Below are 13,214 nucleotides of genomic sequence, written 5' to 3' on the forward strand. Positions count from 1 at the left end.
TTAGCTATAGTTTCGCAGGTCGACGGTGACGACATTGTTGATCATTTAAATTTATTTATTTATTATTATTATTTTATGCCATCGGACTTCAGGCTGGTAGGTATACTGGGTTCGTATCCCACCAGGGGCAGGGGTGTCGTTAAACATTCATTCATTCATTCCCACCTGAGGCAATGGGGGATTTTTTATACCAGTATCAGCTCCAACGCAGAGCGAGTGCACCGCTAGGCTCAATGGGTAGGGGTAAAGCCACATACACAGAGTTTCACCCACTTCATGGGTGCATTATGGGTGTGTCTCCCGAGTGTATGACCCCACATGGGGGATGATTACCCGGCATGCACTGCAGGTTCCGTGTACCCCGGGCTTGGGTGATACCGAGATAGCTCAACTGACAGCAAGCGTGGAGCACGGCCGTCAAGTAGTCCCATACCGAAATGGAAATACTGTGGCTTCACCATTCATCTCATCATCATCCATGTTTGTAATGTCCAACAAAAAAAAAAATGTCTTTGTCTCTGTGTTAAATGTTTGTGGCGTTTAAAAAAAAGAAAAAAAAGATAAATAAATAAATAATATAATATATATATATATATATATATATATATATATATATATATATATATATATATATATATATATACACATACACACACACACACGCATACATACATATTATTATTATTACAAGCCTCAAATTGTATTATGTAGTCGTTTAATTGTAAATAACGGGAAGCAAACTGCTGCAGTGACGTCACCAACTACACACAAAGTGGTCACCTATCCGTAACAGTAAATGTGGTTGCGAAACTTCTCTAATGTCTAACGATGTCTGTTACTCTCTTTTAATGATAATAATCCTACGAATCGTTTTCGCTTGAGCTGATTTTGGTCAAGCAGGATCGTACGCAGGATTTTTAATTGGAGTGGGGTGGGGGGGGGGGTGGGGGGGACAAACACCTTTTACGTTATGTTATTTAAATCTGATAAAAAAAAAAAAAAAATTGTGTAGGCCTACCGATGGTAATTTGGGTGCATGTGTGTGCGTGCGTACCCCCACCCCCTCCCACGTACGGGCCTGCCATGTATAACCACCATTCCTTAAATAACAATTCATATCGATTGCATCGAGGGTTTTTTGGGAGGGGTGAGAGTAGTGGAGGGTGTAGCTATTTCCAAAACTGTTTTATGACACACCTATAGTGTACACACTAGTATTTGTTCTATCAATTTATAGGCTGCATACTACCAAATCAAATCCCATAATAATAACGTATGTGGCTAAAACTCCTACCTGCAGTGTATCAATCAATATAAACACCAGATATAAATACTACCACACATCACTTTTAAAGTAATTCAGAAAACAATGGGGTCAAGCTGCTCATTTCAGAGATAACGGTAGCATCTGAGTATTCTTTTTTACAGGTACCCCATACATGTTTCAAGCACATGGCTACTTGAAACAGTGCTACTAGATGAAATAAAATTGCATACATTTTTGCCCAAATGAAACTAATTTTTTTTACAACCAACATTCATATTTATCAAAATGTGTAACATTTATCTAAAACAAAACCTATCAAAACAACAGTTGACAGTCTGCAAAAGCAGCCTTGGACTATACTGGTGTCTAACATTACTAGAATCACTTGGCCATTTTATTAGTACCTATAAACATTTCCTTTGTGTACTTGTAAATAGCATAGCTAATATTGTTTCCTCCCTTTGTACACATTAATAAAAGTCATATTTAATTTGCATCATATATTTTTAATCGATCTGGATTTTAATTTGAACATGATTATTTTGGAAACTACTTTTGGTCAAAATAGTCCCAGCCATGTCACTAACTTAAAATTGGTAAAATTATTTTGGACTGGTTATGCAATAATTATTCAGTTTATTGCAATGTAGATGCATCATTCTAGGATCCTCAAGTCTGCCTGTTGTATCTTGAAAAGAAGTCTTGGGTACACCACAGTTTGCCTGTTAAAACTTAACATATAGGGATTAAAAGAATCCTTCATACGTGTCCATGTGGGACAGGGCTATTCCACCTGAAGGTACATAATTTGTTGTCAGGGACGAGGCTTGCTGAGTCTCTGACATCATATTATGTACCCAAGGGTGGAATAGCCATCCCACATGGATACATAATGGAGGATTATTTTTCTCCCATCAAGTAGATGAAAAACAAGCATTTTGGGAAAATGTGACAAACCTACATTTATTATTTTTTATCTTACAATAAAATAATCATAAACATTGAAAAGATTGTACCAAAAAATGGTTTATACTAAAAGTATAAACTGAAAATGATAGTATAATTTCATTATGACAGCAGGTTTCCTTGTTTTTATGAAATATAAAAAGCATTTCTTGCATTATTTTGCAGTTTACGTGACGTCACCCAATGTTAATATCAGCTCAAACAACAGAAGTGACGTGGTCATGCAAGACCAGTTTATTCCGCATGGGCTGACGTGATGGAATACACCTGTCTTGCATGGCTAGGGATGGGAGAAAACATGATCTTTGATCCACAACAGCCTCAGGCCGGTCTTTTTAGATTTGCAAAGCCCGTACTATTTTCTATGGACTGATAGCAGTGTGTCCACTGACACACATGTATTGGAAAATCAGGCATCACTTATTTTTGTATTCACAACAATCTGTGTTTTGCATTGGTAAAGTAGGCATCATCTGATCTCATCCTTGATAGTGCAAGCTCTTAAACATGTTCAGTCAAAACTCTCGCCACATGCCTGTTGTTTCAAGGATGCTTTCAGTCTTTGTATTTTAGCATCTATATCAGCCAAAGGAATTTCCTGTAACAAAATTCACATATATAAGAAATTAATGAATATAACAGAATCAAGTTTTATAGTATCTATGAACAAAGATACTTTTTAAAGGGACAGTCCTGAGTTTACAACCATTGTAAAATGTTTCTGACCAACAGACCCTTTTCGACAACGTAACATACAAATAAAATACATTTTCTTATTTAAAATATCAGTGTCTGTATTTACATGGTGTTTGTTGTTGTCCTAATGCTTGTAGAAGCCCAAACCAGATTTTACTTCCACATAATTTTACTAATAGCTATTTTCAAAATTCTGCCCATTTTCAACACAACTTTGGAATCATACCTCAAAATACATTTTTCATACTCTTTTTAAGTGTTTTAGAAAGGATTATCATTCTTGAAACAGATGATATTATATTGAGCCAAGTCTCACTCCCAGGAGGCAGTCTGTAGCTCAGAGGTAGAGCACTTGTCTAAGATGTGATGGGTCACAGAATTAATTTTCATTTATGAATCTAGGTGTTTCCCAATCCCAACCAGGCTCTATGACAGGTACCATACAACAAAGGCTGTGATATACTTTTTGTCTCTGATGAAGTATATATATATTTATCATCCATTAAAGGCTTTTGTAGGAGATATCGCTGGCACTATAATTTGCGATATCTTCTTATAATCTTGATTGGTCAGATTTTAATACTCCCCGAGTGTCTTGTGATATCATAATTTATCAGCACTCGTTGATAAATTATGATATCACAAAACACTCGGGCAGTATCCTCTCTATATATAAAAGATCCCTTTCTGCTTTCTTGGTTGGAGGAATTTATATGGCAGCAGCTATCATTTGTTTGACATCAGTTTAAAATGTGCTGAGGTCATGTTAAACAAATATTTCTTTTCTTTCCCAATTCCAGTAAAACTGTCAGCACTATTGCTATATCTTACCGTATGAGGATCATTCTGATTCGACTGTTCTTCAACCTTCCTACGTTTCCTTCTTACTGGTGGAGGCTACAATAAAACATACTCAAAATGAAATACTACATCTACACTATTCTTGCTCTATTCTGGTTAAGGAACACAATGGAAATCTATCTTTCATTTCATTTCATTTTATCTTGATTTTTATTCTGTTATTACAGTAAGGTTCAATCATGCCGTTCTGTATACACATATCAGCTATCGGGACTGTCTCTCCAGTGCAGTGGGTTACTTGTTAGTTGTTAATGGTAAGTGAGAAAGAATTCAGTGTAGTGGCATTATACCTCCCCATTGTGGCAATATAACGACGCACTCAACACATTTTATTTACGGTTATATGGTGTTGGACATATGGTTAAGAACCACACAGATATTGAGGGAGGAAACCTGCTGTTGCCACTTCATGGGCTACTCTTTTCAATTTGCAGCAAGGTATCTTTTATATACACCATCCCATAGACAGGATAGCACATACCACGGCCTTTGATATACAAGTCGTAGTGCACTAGCTGGAGCAAGAAATAGCCCAATGGGCCCATTGACGGGGATCAATCCCAACAAAATATATGAATGCGATGTCTAATTTCAAAAGAATTCATGGGCATTTATGATCTGTTTTGTTTTTATTATGTACCCTCAAGTTATTTTCTGGCAGAAAGCCTGCATACCAGGATGCAAACTAGGTACTTACTCAAGGCTTGAACATAAGAATTTGTCTACCACAGCAATTTTTAAAAGAATTGCCAAGGGTAACACAGTCCACTGACAGCAATTTTGAGCCTGCCTATAGCAATTTATTTTTAAAGTGACTTTTGCAGCAAGTAAACATGACTGAAAGGTAATTTTGCTGGATGTAGACATATTTCAAATATGCAAATGTTAAATATTGGCAAATAATGTTCACCAAGTGTATACATTTTGCCATTATATCACAACGATGTCGTTAAGTTCGTGCCCTGCTTACCAGTCATAAGACCAATGGCTTAAACACGACACCACCGAAGCCAATGAAATCTATATACTTCTGTTTATATAAAGTGATTCTACCAGTACTCTAAATTTCCCATTAGCTCACTGAGCTCTTAAACAGATCATTTCTCTACGAAAATTTGTTCTAGCCACTGAGTAATAAGTAAAACAGTAAAAGTTCTTGATATGATTATTACAACAAATGTTTTTGTTTTTGTTAATGGTGGTTTGATTTTGCATTACAAATTAGTTATCGTTAATCATTATAAACAAATCATGTGTAAATGTCACTTTGTGAAAAGTGCAACTGATTCACAGGCTTTAGTGAAAAAATATGTCAAAGTATACTCTGAAAAGGTAAATAAAAGTTGATTAATGTGATGATTATAAAAACAAAATGAAATTTTAAAAACCTACTGCATTTTGAAAATATTCTGGAGAAAGGCCTTCTAAATACAAAATCCGCTCTTCCAACACTTTCAGCCTCTGAAACATGTCCGTCTTCGAAGATTCTTAAAGAATAAAATTATTGTACTAAATAAATGGTTTCTTTGTAATATATATATCTTGAATGTAATCAATATTTATCCATTTTATCCACTATGTTATGCAGACAAGTTCTGAATTTTAGCATATATCATTTTTAAATACAAACTGTATTTTGTAAGATAACCATGAAATAGATTGAGCCATTTTTCAGAAGATGAAAAATGTATTCATCAATTTTATATTACATGTATGTTAGTTATCATGTATTGTAATCTGCATTAGGAATGAATGAATGAATGAATGAATGAATGACATCCCAGCAAAAAAATACACATGGCTATTGGGTGTCACATATGGTAAGTACATGAAAATATTATTTATATATAATTTTGTAAAACCACAGTGTAAGGGGCCGTAGGGAGAAGTATAATACAATACATAAATCAAGGTAAGTATATTTTAAAACTTTGTATAGAAGAAATTAAAATGCTTATATCTAATCTTGGTTCCAACATGCCTGTCCCCTGTTTAAAAAAAAATGTGTTTAAGACTTCTTGCCTTTTGAAATAATGTTCCCGCTAAAAGATTGGGAAAGCTTACCTTCAGTCATATCCAGATGATTTTCAATGTTTTTAAGTCTCTCATGCATGCACTGTAGTCCAGTTCCCGCATTGGCTTGCTGAGCTTGTGAGGTTGACTGACTGTTGCCGATATCCTGTTGTCGTGTCTGAGGTCCATATGGGTTAACAACTCTAGTGAGCTTGATGTGGCTTTTAGTGCCAGCTCGTGGGACAAATATTGCCTCAGTTCGAGCACATCCCTCATTGTATTCTGGAAAACAACAGTACCAATATGCACCAATAATTCAGTTTTCAGTTTTTTTCAAGATATGTACATCAGATCTTGCCACGAAAAAAACTGAGGGAAATGATTACGGTAATTGCTCCTTTAACTTATATTACCATATCGATAACATATAGAATGATAATCACATAAGGGTAGCTAAACATTACTCTCCTTGAACTAGTTCCAGGGGGTTAATGTGGAGCAAGAGTGATAGCTCCCCTTAAGTAATGAGGTCCGACACATACACAGCTAATTTTACTGTGCTATACAAGAAGTAAAATGAGCAGCATGTAACAGCATGACAAAAGGAAGGAGGTTTATAGGACTTTTACTGGCTGTCACCAAATGATGACCATCTTTAAAATGACCATATCGGCATACTCCAAATATTCCAGTTAGTCTCTCCGCTAAATAACATCAATCGTATGAATCAATGAACATCATCACAAAGCAACAGGTGAATAGACACAATCTAGCTTGGAAAACGGACTAGCGAATAAATACAATTCTGCTTTTATTGTGCAATTAATCAAAGGTGTCAAAAGTATGACAGTGCACAAAATAACTAACTGTCATCCAGTTGTGTCCAGCTGCAAAACTCTCTTCTATTAAATTCATTCACTTCACTTTGTTTCTGATCCAAAAATGCTGCTATTCTCCTCTCAATCTGTTAAAATATAAATTGCATATGACGGTATACAGTATAAATTACATATGACGGTATACAGTATAAATTGCATATGACGGTATACAGTATAAATTGCATATGACGGTATACAGTATAAATTTACAGGACATTTGTGGAATAAAATATCTTTCATTTACTAACATACCTTTCGATTTTAACGTTTATGAGCTTTTGTAAAATCTAACATTTTTATTGGTATTTAAAATGTTGTACAATATTAGAAAAGGAACAGCAAAAAGAAAAGAAAAGATAACTTTTGTAATATTTGTTCACTAAAACCTATTATGTTTAGGTTAATTGTCGTCCCAAAAAATAATGAACATGTCTATTTAATGTGCAAAACAAAGAAAAGAACAGACCAGATGAAGATATTTTTCATATTCCATTATCCCTAAAAGAAAATGTCCACAAAACTAAAACATTTTTATAAAACTTTATTAGAAATATTTTCATTGAAATACATTACAGGACATGTTCTCATAAAACATTTATTTATTCATAAAAAAACAACAACAAAAAACATTTAAAGAGCCTTCAAAACCAAAAATACTGTTTTATACCTCAGCATTTGATGCTTTGATCTGAACAATACTTGGATCTATAGGATGAGATTCACAGTCGGCTTTCACAACTTGTTCACAGTCAACTGTTACGGTTTTCTCTTGTACTGGATTCGTTGTATCCATTTGTGAAACATTGTACATCTTGTCTTTCATGACAAATTTAATTTGTTCACAGACTGCCTAAAATAAAAGTAAAGGAACTATCCTGAGTTTTCTGCCATTTTAAGATGTTTCTGACTACAGAGCATTTTTACTGACCAGTTATATTTTAAACATATTTTCTTGTTTGGAATATCAATGTCTGACATGTCTGTATATTCACTGTGTTTTTGTTTCCTAATGTTTGTAATAGCTTGAACATACTACATGTATGTATATATTTTTTTTGGTATATACAAAATTAATTGTGTGTAAAATTCAGCCTGGGCAATTACAAACATTGGTAACACATTGTATGTTCAGATGATATTATTTAATATGTAATTTTATTTCTCAAAGTCTCATGGAAACATGTTACTAAAGCGGCAAACCCAGGAGACTCTTTTTGAAACAGTTATGTGAAATTGCACCAAGTTTTAAAATGACCTTAATACATTGGTGTATTCTTACAATTTCAAAACCTACCAAACATAAAAACACACATAGGGTAATGTCAGGTTTTCAACTCATTGCTTGAATGTTTACTGGCAAAAAAACTACAATATTCATCCTATAGGTGAAGATAAAATGTTATGTATATACTCTTTTTACCTACATGTTAGTGAAAAAAATATTAAAATAATAATTGCAAAAAAAACAAAAACAATGGTTGGCACTTTTTTTTTATGCCCAATGAAATTAAAAGCAGAACCAATATGAACTTTCAAATTACATTTATAAACAGCGGTAAAATGGCTACTGGTACATTAAGGTGGGGGAATCAAAGATACATGTAAAAGAGCTTCTTTTTGGTACAAGTAATATATATATATCACATACCTCTAATTGCTGGGTGAGCACTCCAATGGACTCAACTAGGATTTCGGGTGAAATTTCATTTTCTTTGCTAGATATATTTTGCAGTCTGAAGTCATCTTTTGTCTCGACATTAACCTAAAAATAATTATTTCATTTAGGTACAGATTAATATTCACAATTTAGATTTAATTTGCATTTATTATTAGTAACGCCACATGGAAAAAATAGATGGTGTGCGTCTGAAATGGCTACACCAAAGATTTTTTTTTTAACCATATGCTTTGAAGTTGTGATCCATTGCCAACAGAACTCTTCAAGACTCAAGAGCAGTACTGAAAATGTTTCCCCTCAAATATCAAATCTCAATACCATTACCAACATGAAATATTTGAAAAAAGTTCAAAACTTTCCTGTGGTGAAATATTTATCTTTAGAGTATACTTAGAATGGGGTACTGCAGTGCTAGCTCACCCACTTGCCACATTTGATAAGTGCAAATTTAAAACCCATCTGACAAATTTTATTTTAATTTGGCAAAATAATTTCATATAATGATTAATATTTTGTTCAAAATAATGTTATGTTTCTGCAATTTTTGAAGATTAATAGATAACTTGACAAAATGTTCTGCATATTCAGAGCTAGCCCTGTATTGTCAATCCTTAATATCATCGCAAGCCAATAGTGTCTATTAAATCTGCAAGTGTGTGTTGCTTTTAAAATTAGGCCTTTAATTATTTGATTAAAGGATCAACTGCAAATGTGTTTTTGGTTTTATGGAGACTTCAAAATGTGCCCTGACCTGAAGCAAGTACCGGTACCAATCATAGATGTCTTTAATGACTGAATGATTGACAGTGAATGCACTTTGATGTAATCCTACTGATTAATAGATTTAATAATTATTTTTAAAAACATAGTTTATTACATGTACACATATTTTTTGCTTTTTAAACTAATATATACTAAATACAAACTTGATTAATGTGAACTTTTTTTACTCTGAACTTTGTGAACATGATCTGTATGCAACATGTAGGTTATATACACTGTCAACTTAAAGGCATACATGTATCAGTCATGGTTGAAAATGTTATATGTTGCACCGTATTTTAAGGACTATCAGCCTTGTATAGTAATCATTTAATGTCATAGGCAAAGAGGATGCCATTTTTGTAGGGTAAGACTGATTTTTCCCTCCCAAATTAAATGAAAAAAAGAAGAAAAGAGGCCTAAATTTGGATAAATTGCCTGAATATGAAGATTTGCTCCAGGACTGGGTAAACAGGGTTATGTTCAATACATCAAAGATAATATTTAAAAAAACCCAACAGCTGTGAGTCTGATCTGAAACACCGGTAAGACGTCCGAACATTCCAGTATTCAGGCTTAGGGTTTTCATGTTAGTGACAGTATTAGCATGCATGCTGGAACATTCGGAAGTCTTTCCAAAACACCAAGTCGGCAAATACAGTCACGTGACAGTACACAGCCCCTAGGCCTATATCATGGGCATACATTTTGATGATATATGGCTCCTGGACGGAGGAACCGACGAGTCAAGTCCTACGCCCATGACAGGCGTGTACTACAACAGTTTGCTTTGAATGTGCACGTTAAAACCTATTACGTCACCTGGCTTGACCTATTATATTGAGCACGGCATAGTTCATTATCTTTTTTATGACCAGTATACACTACTATACATTATTGTAAAATGTACCTGCACTTAACAAGTACCAACTATAAGTATGAATCAGCTTCACCTTAATTAAAAACGATGATATGTATTCCAAAACGATGGAAAGACGATTATTCGGTTGTGTTTGCATTGTTAATTGGTTACAAATAACATGGATAACAGCAAACCGAACTACAAGGTCTCCTTTTTTGCCAACCCAAAGATTACGTATAGAGTTCGGAACATTTCGGATGATTCATCCGTAAGCAACGATCCCCTTCGGAAAACAACTCGGCCATTCTCGGAATTCCTCGGCCGATTACGGATTAATTAGAGACATCGTAGAGATATCGGTAGAATCCGCCTATGATGATGATGATAACTAGTTTAACGTGCCCATATACCACTAGGGTTTCGAACACGCCCATCCCGAGTCCGACCTCCGATAAGATAAGATAAAAATTACAAGCCAAAAATAAAAAGAATTGACTGCTCGGCCGAATATTTATATAATTTGGAGCATTTTAGAAGGACAGTACAAAAATAAATAAGAGAAAGAAGAGAGGATCGGACTATTTAATAATATTTTAAAAAAAAAGAGTAATTTCGACATAAAATTTTGAACGAAGGTCTAAATGTTTAAAGTCCGATCAATATGTCCACGTGAGTGGCCTCGTTAAGGCCGTTAGGGTGTGGAGGTTGGCCTACGGCGAACTGATGACGGAGAACCGGCAAAGGCGGGGATGAAGTGCTTCCATCTCTGGTCGGCGAGGATGGTTATGACACTCCGGTAGTCTTTGCTGAAAAGGGCCTTGACGATCCTGTGGATGGTGTGGCTATCCATCTCTCTAACTAGGACCGCTTGTCGGTAGACTCCTTCTCGGCGCTGAGTTAGTACCAACCCCGTATTGCCGGCTGTAGACTTGATGGTGTGTAGCTCGTAAGCGCTTCCATCAGGCAGTTGTTTCAGCTCTGGTTCCACTAGTCCGCCCATCAGTGATGCCGGGTCCGAGGTGTTCCCCTGCACGAACTTCAGGAAGCCGGACCTGATTTTCCCGATCTGAACTTTCCAGACGGCTTCCGAATCGGAGGGGGACGGTGCCTGTGAAGGAGGAGGCCTTGCCTTGTCAGGCTGGTCGCTCGGCTGAGCGACGGCCTTCCTCTTCGCAACGGCTCCTGCCCGGACAGCCGCCTTCCGAACTGGCAAGACTGGTGACAGTGGCCAGTTACGTTTAGACAGTGGCGTAGAGGGAGATGGAGGTCCGTCTGCGGGCGTCTCGCACATCGGCGCGTTGAGAGCACCATCGGTGTTGACGGCGGGTCCGGATGAACTGGTCCTTTCGTCTTGGGCCGAGCCGGGGGCGGCGACGCAGAAGGGACCGCCGCTGGCGGTTGAGCCGCCAGTTTTGTTCCCCCCTGAGCCGCTCCTGGCGCACGTTTCTTCTTTCTCCGACCTCTTCTGCGAGTCCGAGTCGCCGTACACCGCCAACCGAAGGGTTAAAAGGTCGGGGCGGGGGGGGGGGGGGGGGGAGGGGGTGATTCCTGAAACAGATATATAATATAATGTTCAAAATAAGTAGGGGATATTCAAATATAACTAATATTATAACAGAGATTTATTAATTTTTATTGCAATATTAATTAATGGTAAAACACAAACACTCATGTGACAAGTGATTGGCATTAAAGATTATAGCCAGGATAGTGATGTAGGTCCAGGGAAGACACAGATAGGCAACCGGGGTGGTGCTTGTCAATTTGACGTTTTTAATATTTACACTGGTGGCATGCTCCTGATTAAAACGTCCAATAGCATTTTGGGGGATGCTGTCCCATTCCTCTTGGAGAGCGGCGCCTAATTCAGCCAAGTTGGTTGTCTGACGTTGACGTTCTCGGAGACGTCGTCAGGTGATGTCCCACATGTGCTCAATGGGTGAAAGGTCTGGGCTTGAGGCTGGCCACAGTAGTGTGGTGATGTTATGTTGCTGCAGATACGAAATGACCAGTAGACTCCGGTTATCACAAGCATTGTCGTTCTGAAAAACAAAATGGCGTCCACCCTGACATGCGAAGGGCACAACAATCAGTGCAAGGATATTGTCATGGTAGTATTGGATGTCAAACATTTGGTCATTATGACATAACGTCTAAGAGAGGAAACCACGGCCTTTGATATACCAGTCGTGGCGCACTGGCTGGAACGATAAATAGCCCAATGGGCTTAGGCTACCGACGGGGATCGATCCCAAACCGACCGCGCATCAAGCGAGCGTTTTATCACTGGGCTATGTCCCACCCTGTTTCTGACGCTGGAGACGTCGCATTGTTGAAAAGTGACAAATTGTTGTAAAAGATGCCACAGCAAGGTTATGATTTAGTGTTCCAATAACAAACAAGAAAGAATATTGCCACAGTGTGCACACAACGTACACACACACACACACACACATACACACACACACACACACACACACACACACACACACACACACACACTAAATGTTCAATTTTAAATCACACCCTTTGAACGTGTAACGTCACGTGCTTCGCGATCAAAACAATCGGTGCGTGTTTTTTCATGCTCTTTGAGTGGAAACATTAATTGTTAATAGTGTGTGTGTGTGTGTGTATATATATATATATATATATATATATATATATATATATATATACTAGTATACGTGTGTGTGTGTGTGTGTGTGTGTGTGTGTGTGTGTGTGTGTGTGTGTGTGTGTGTTTGTCAGTAATCAAACTGTTCGATTAGAGGTCGGACTTTCCACTTGTTCAAAAACTGAATTCTGATTTTCCAAAACTGGATGGGTATGTGCCGCACCTCTAGACCACCCCCCCACCCCCCACCCCACCCCCATCCATCTTCATTCATGGCAGTTACCAATAACGCCAAAACATGAAAAAGTTACCTTTTAGTTTAAACGTGCCCTTTTGTGTCTAGCTGGAGAAGACCCTAATATATATATATATATATATTATACTGTGTTTTGTATTTTTACTGTAGGCCTGCCCTATCCCCCCCCCCCACCCCAACCTCACCCTATAGGCTGGATACGGTACTACTCCCTACAGATTTCTTATAAGCCCACAGACAGATGTGCCTGTAGATCTACAATTGCGCAGAGATATTCACAAGGTTCTACATATAGTGCAATTAGAATTGTAGGAGACAGCCTTAATTAGCTTAATTACATACTAACAATATTATATAGG

At 37.0% G+C, this 13,214-nt stretch overlaps 1 protein-coding gene across 1 annotated transcript; it reads right to left on the bottom strand.

Annotated features, from left to right (window-relative positions):
* Nucleotides 1–2,403: 2,403 nt before the first annotated feature.
* On the bottom strand, nucleotides 2,404–10,206 carry LOC121372279 (MAP3K12-binding inhibitory protein 1-like). Its single transcript, XM_041498569.1, has 8 exons — nucleotides 10,075–10,206; nucleotides 8,330–8,443; nucleotides 7,349–7,531; nucleotides 6,671–6,767; nucleotides 5,855–6,085; nucleotides 5,183–5,277; nucleotides 3,761–3,826; nucleotides 2,404–2,831 (listed from the first exon to the last, which is right to left on the bottom strand). The coding sequence occupies exons 1-8, from the start codon at nucleotides 10,138–10,140 to the stop codon at nucleotides 2,745–2,747; spliced, it is 939 nt and encodes a 312-aa protein (XP_041354503.1). The 5' UTR covers nucleotides 10,141–10,206; the 3' UTR covers nucleotides 2,404–2,744.
* Nucleotides 10,207–13,214: the final 3,008 nt, after the last annotated feature.

Source organism: Gigantopelta aegis, chromosome 4, assembly GCF_016097555.1.
Source record: "Gigantopelta aegis isolate Gae_Host chromosome 4, Gae_host_genome, whole genome shotgun sequence".
NCBI classification, from domain to species: domain Eukaryota; kingdom Metazoa; phylum Mollusca; class Gastropoda; order Neomphalida; family Peltospiridae; genus Gigantopelta; species Gigantopelta aegis.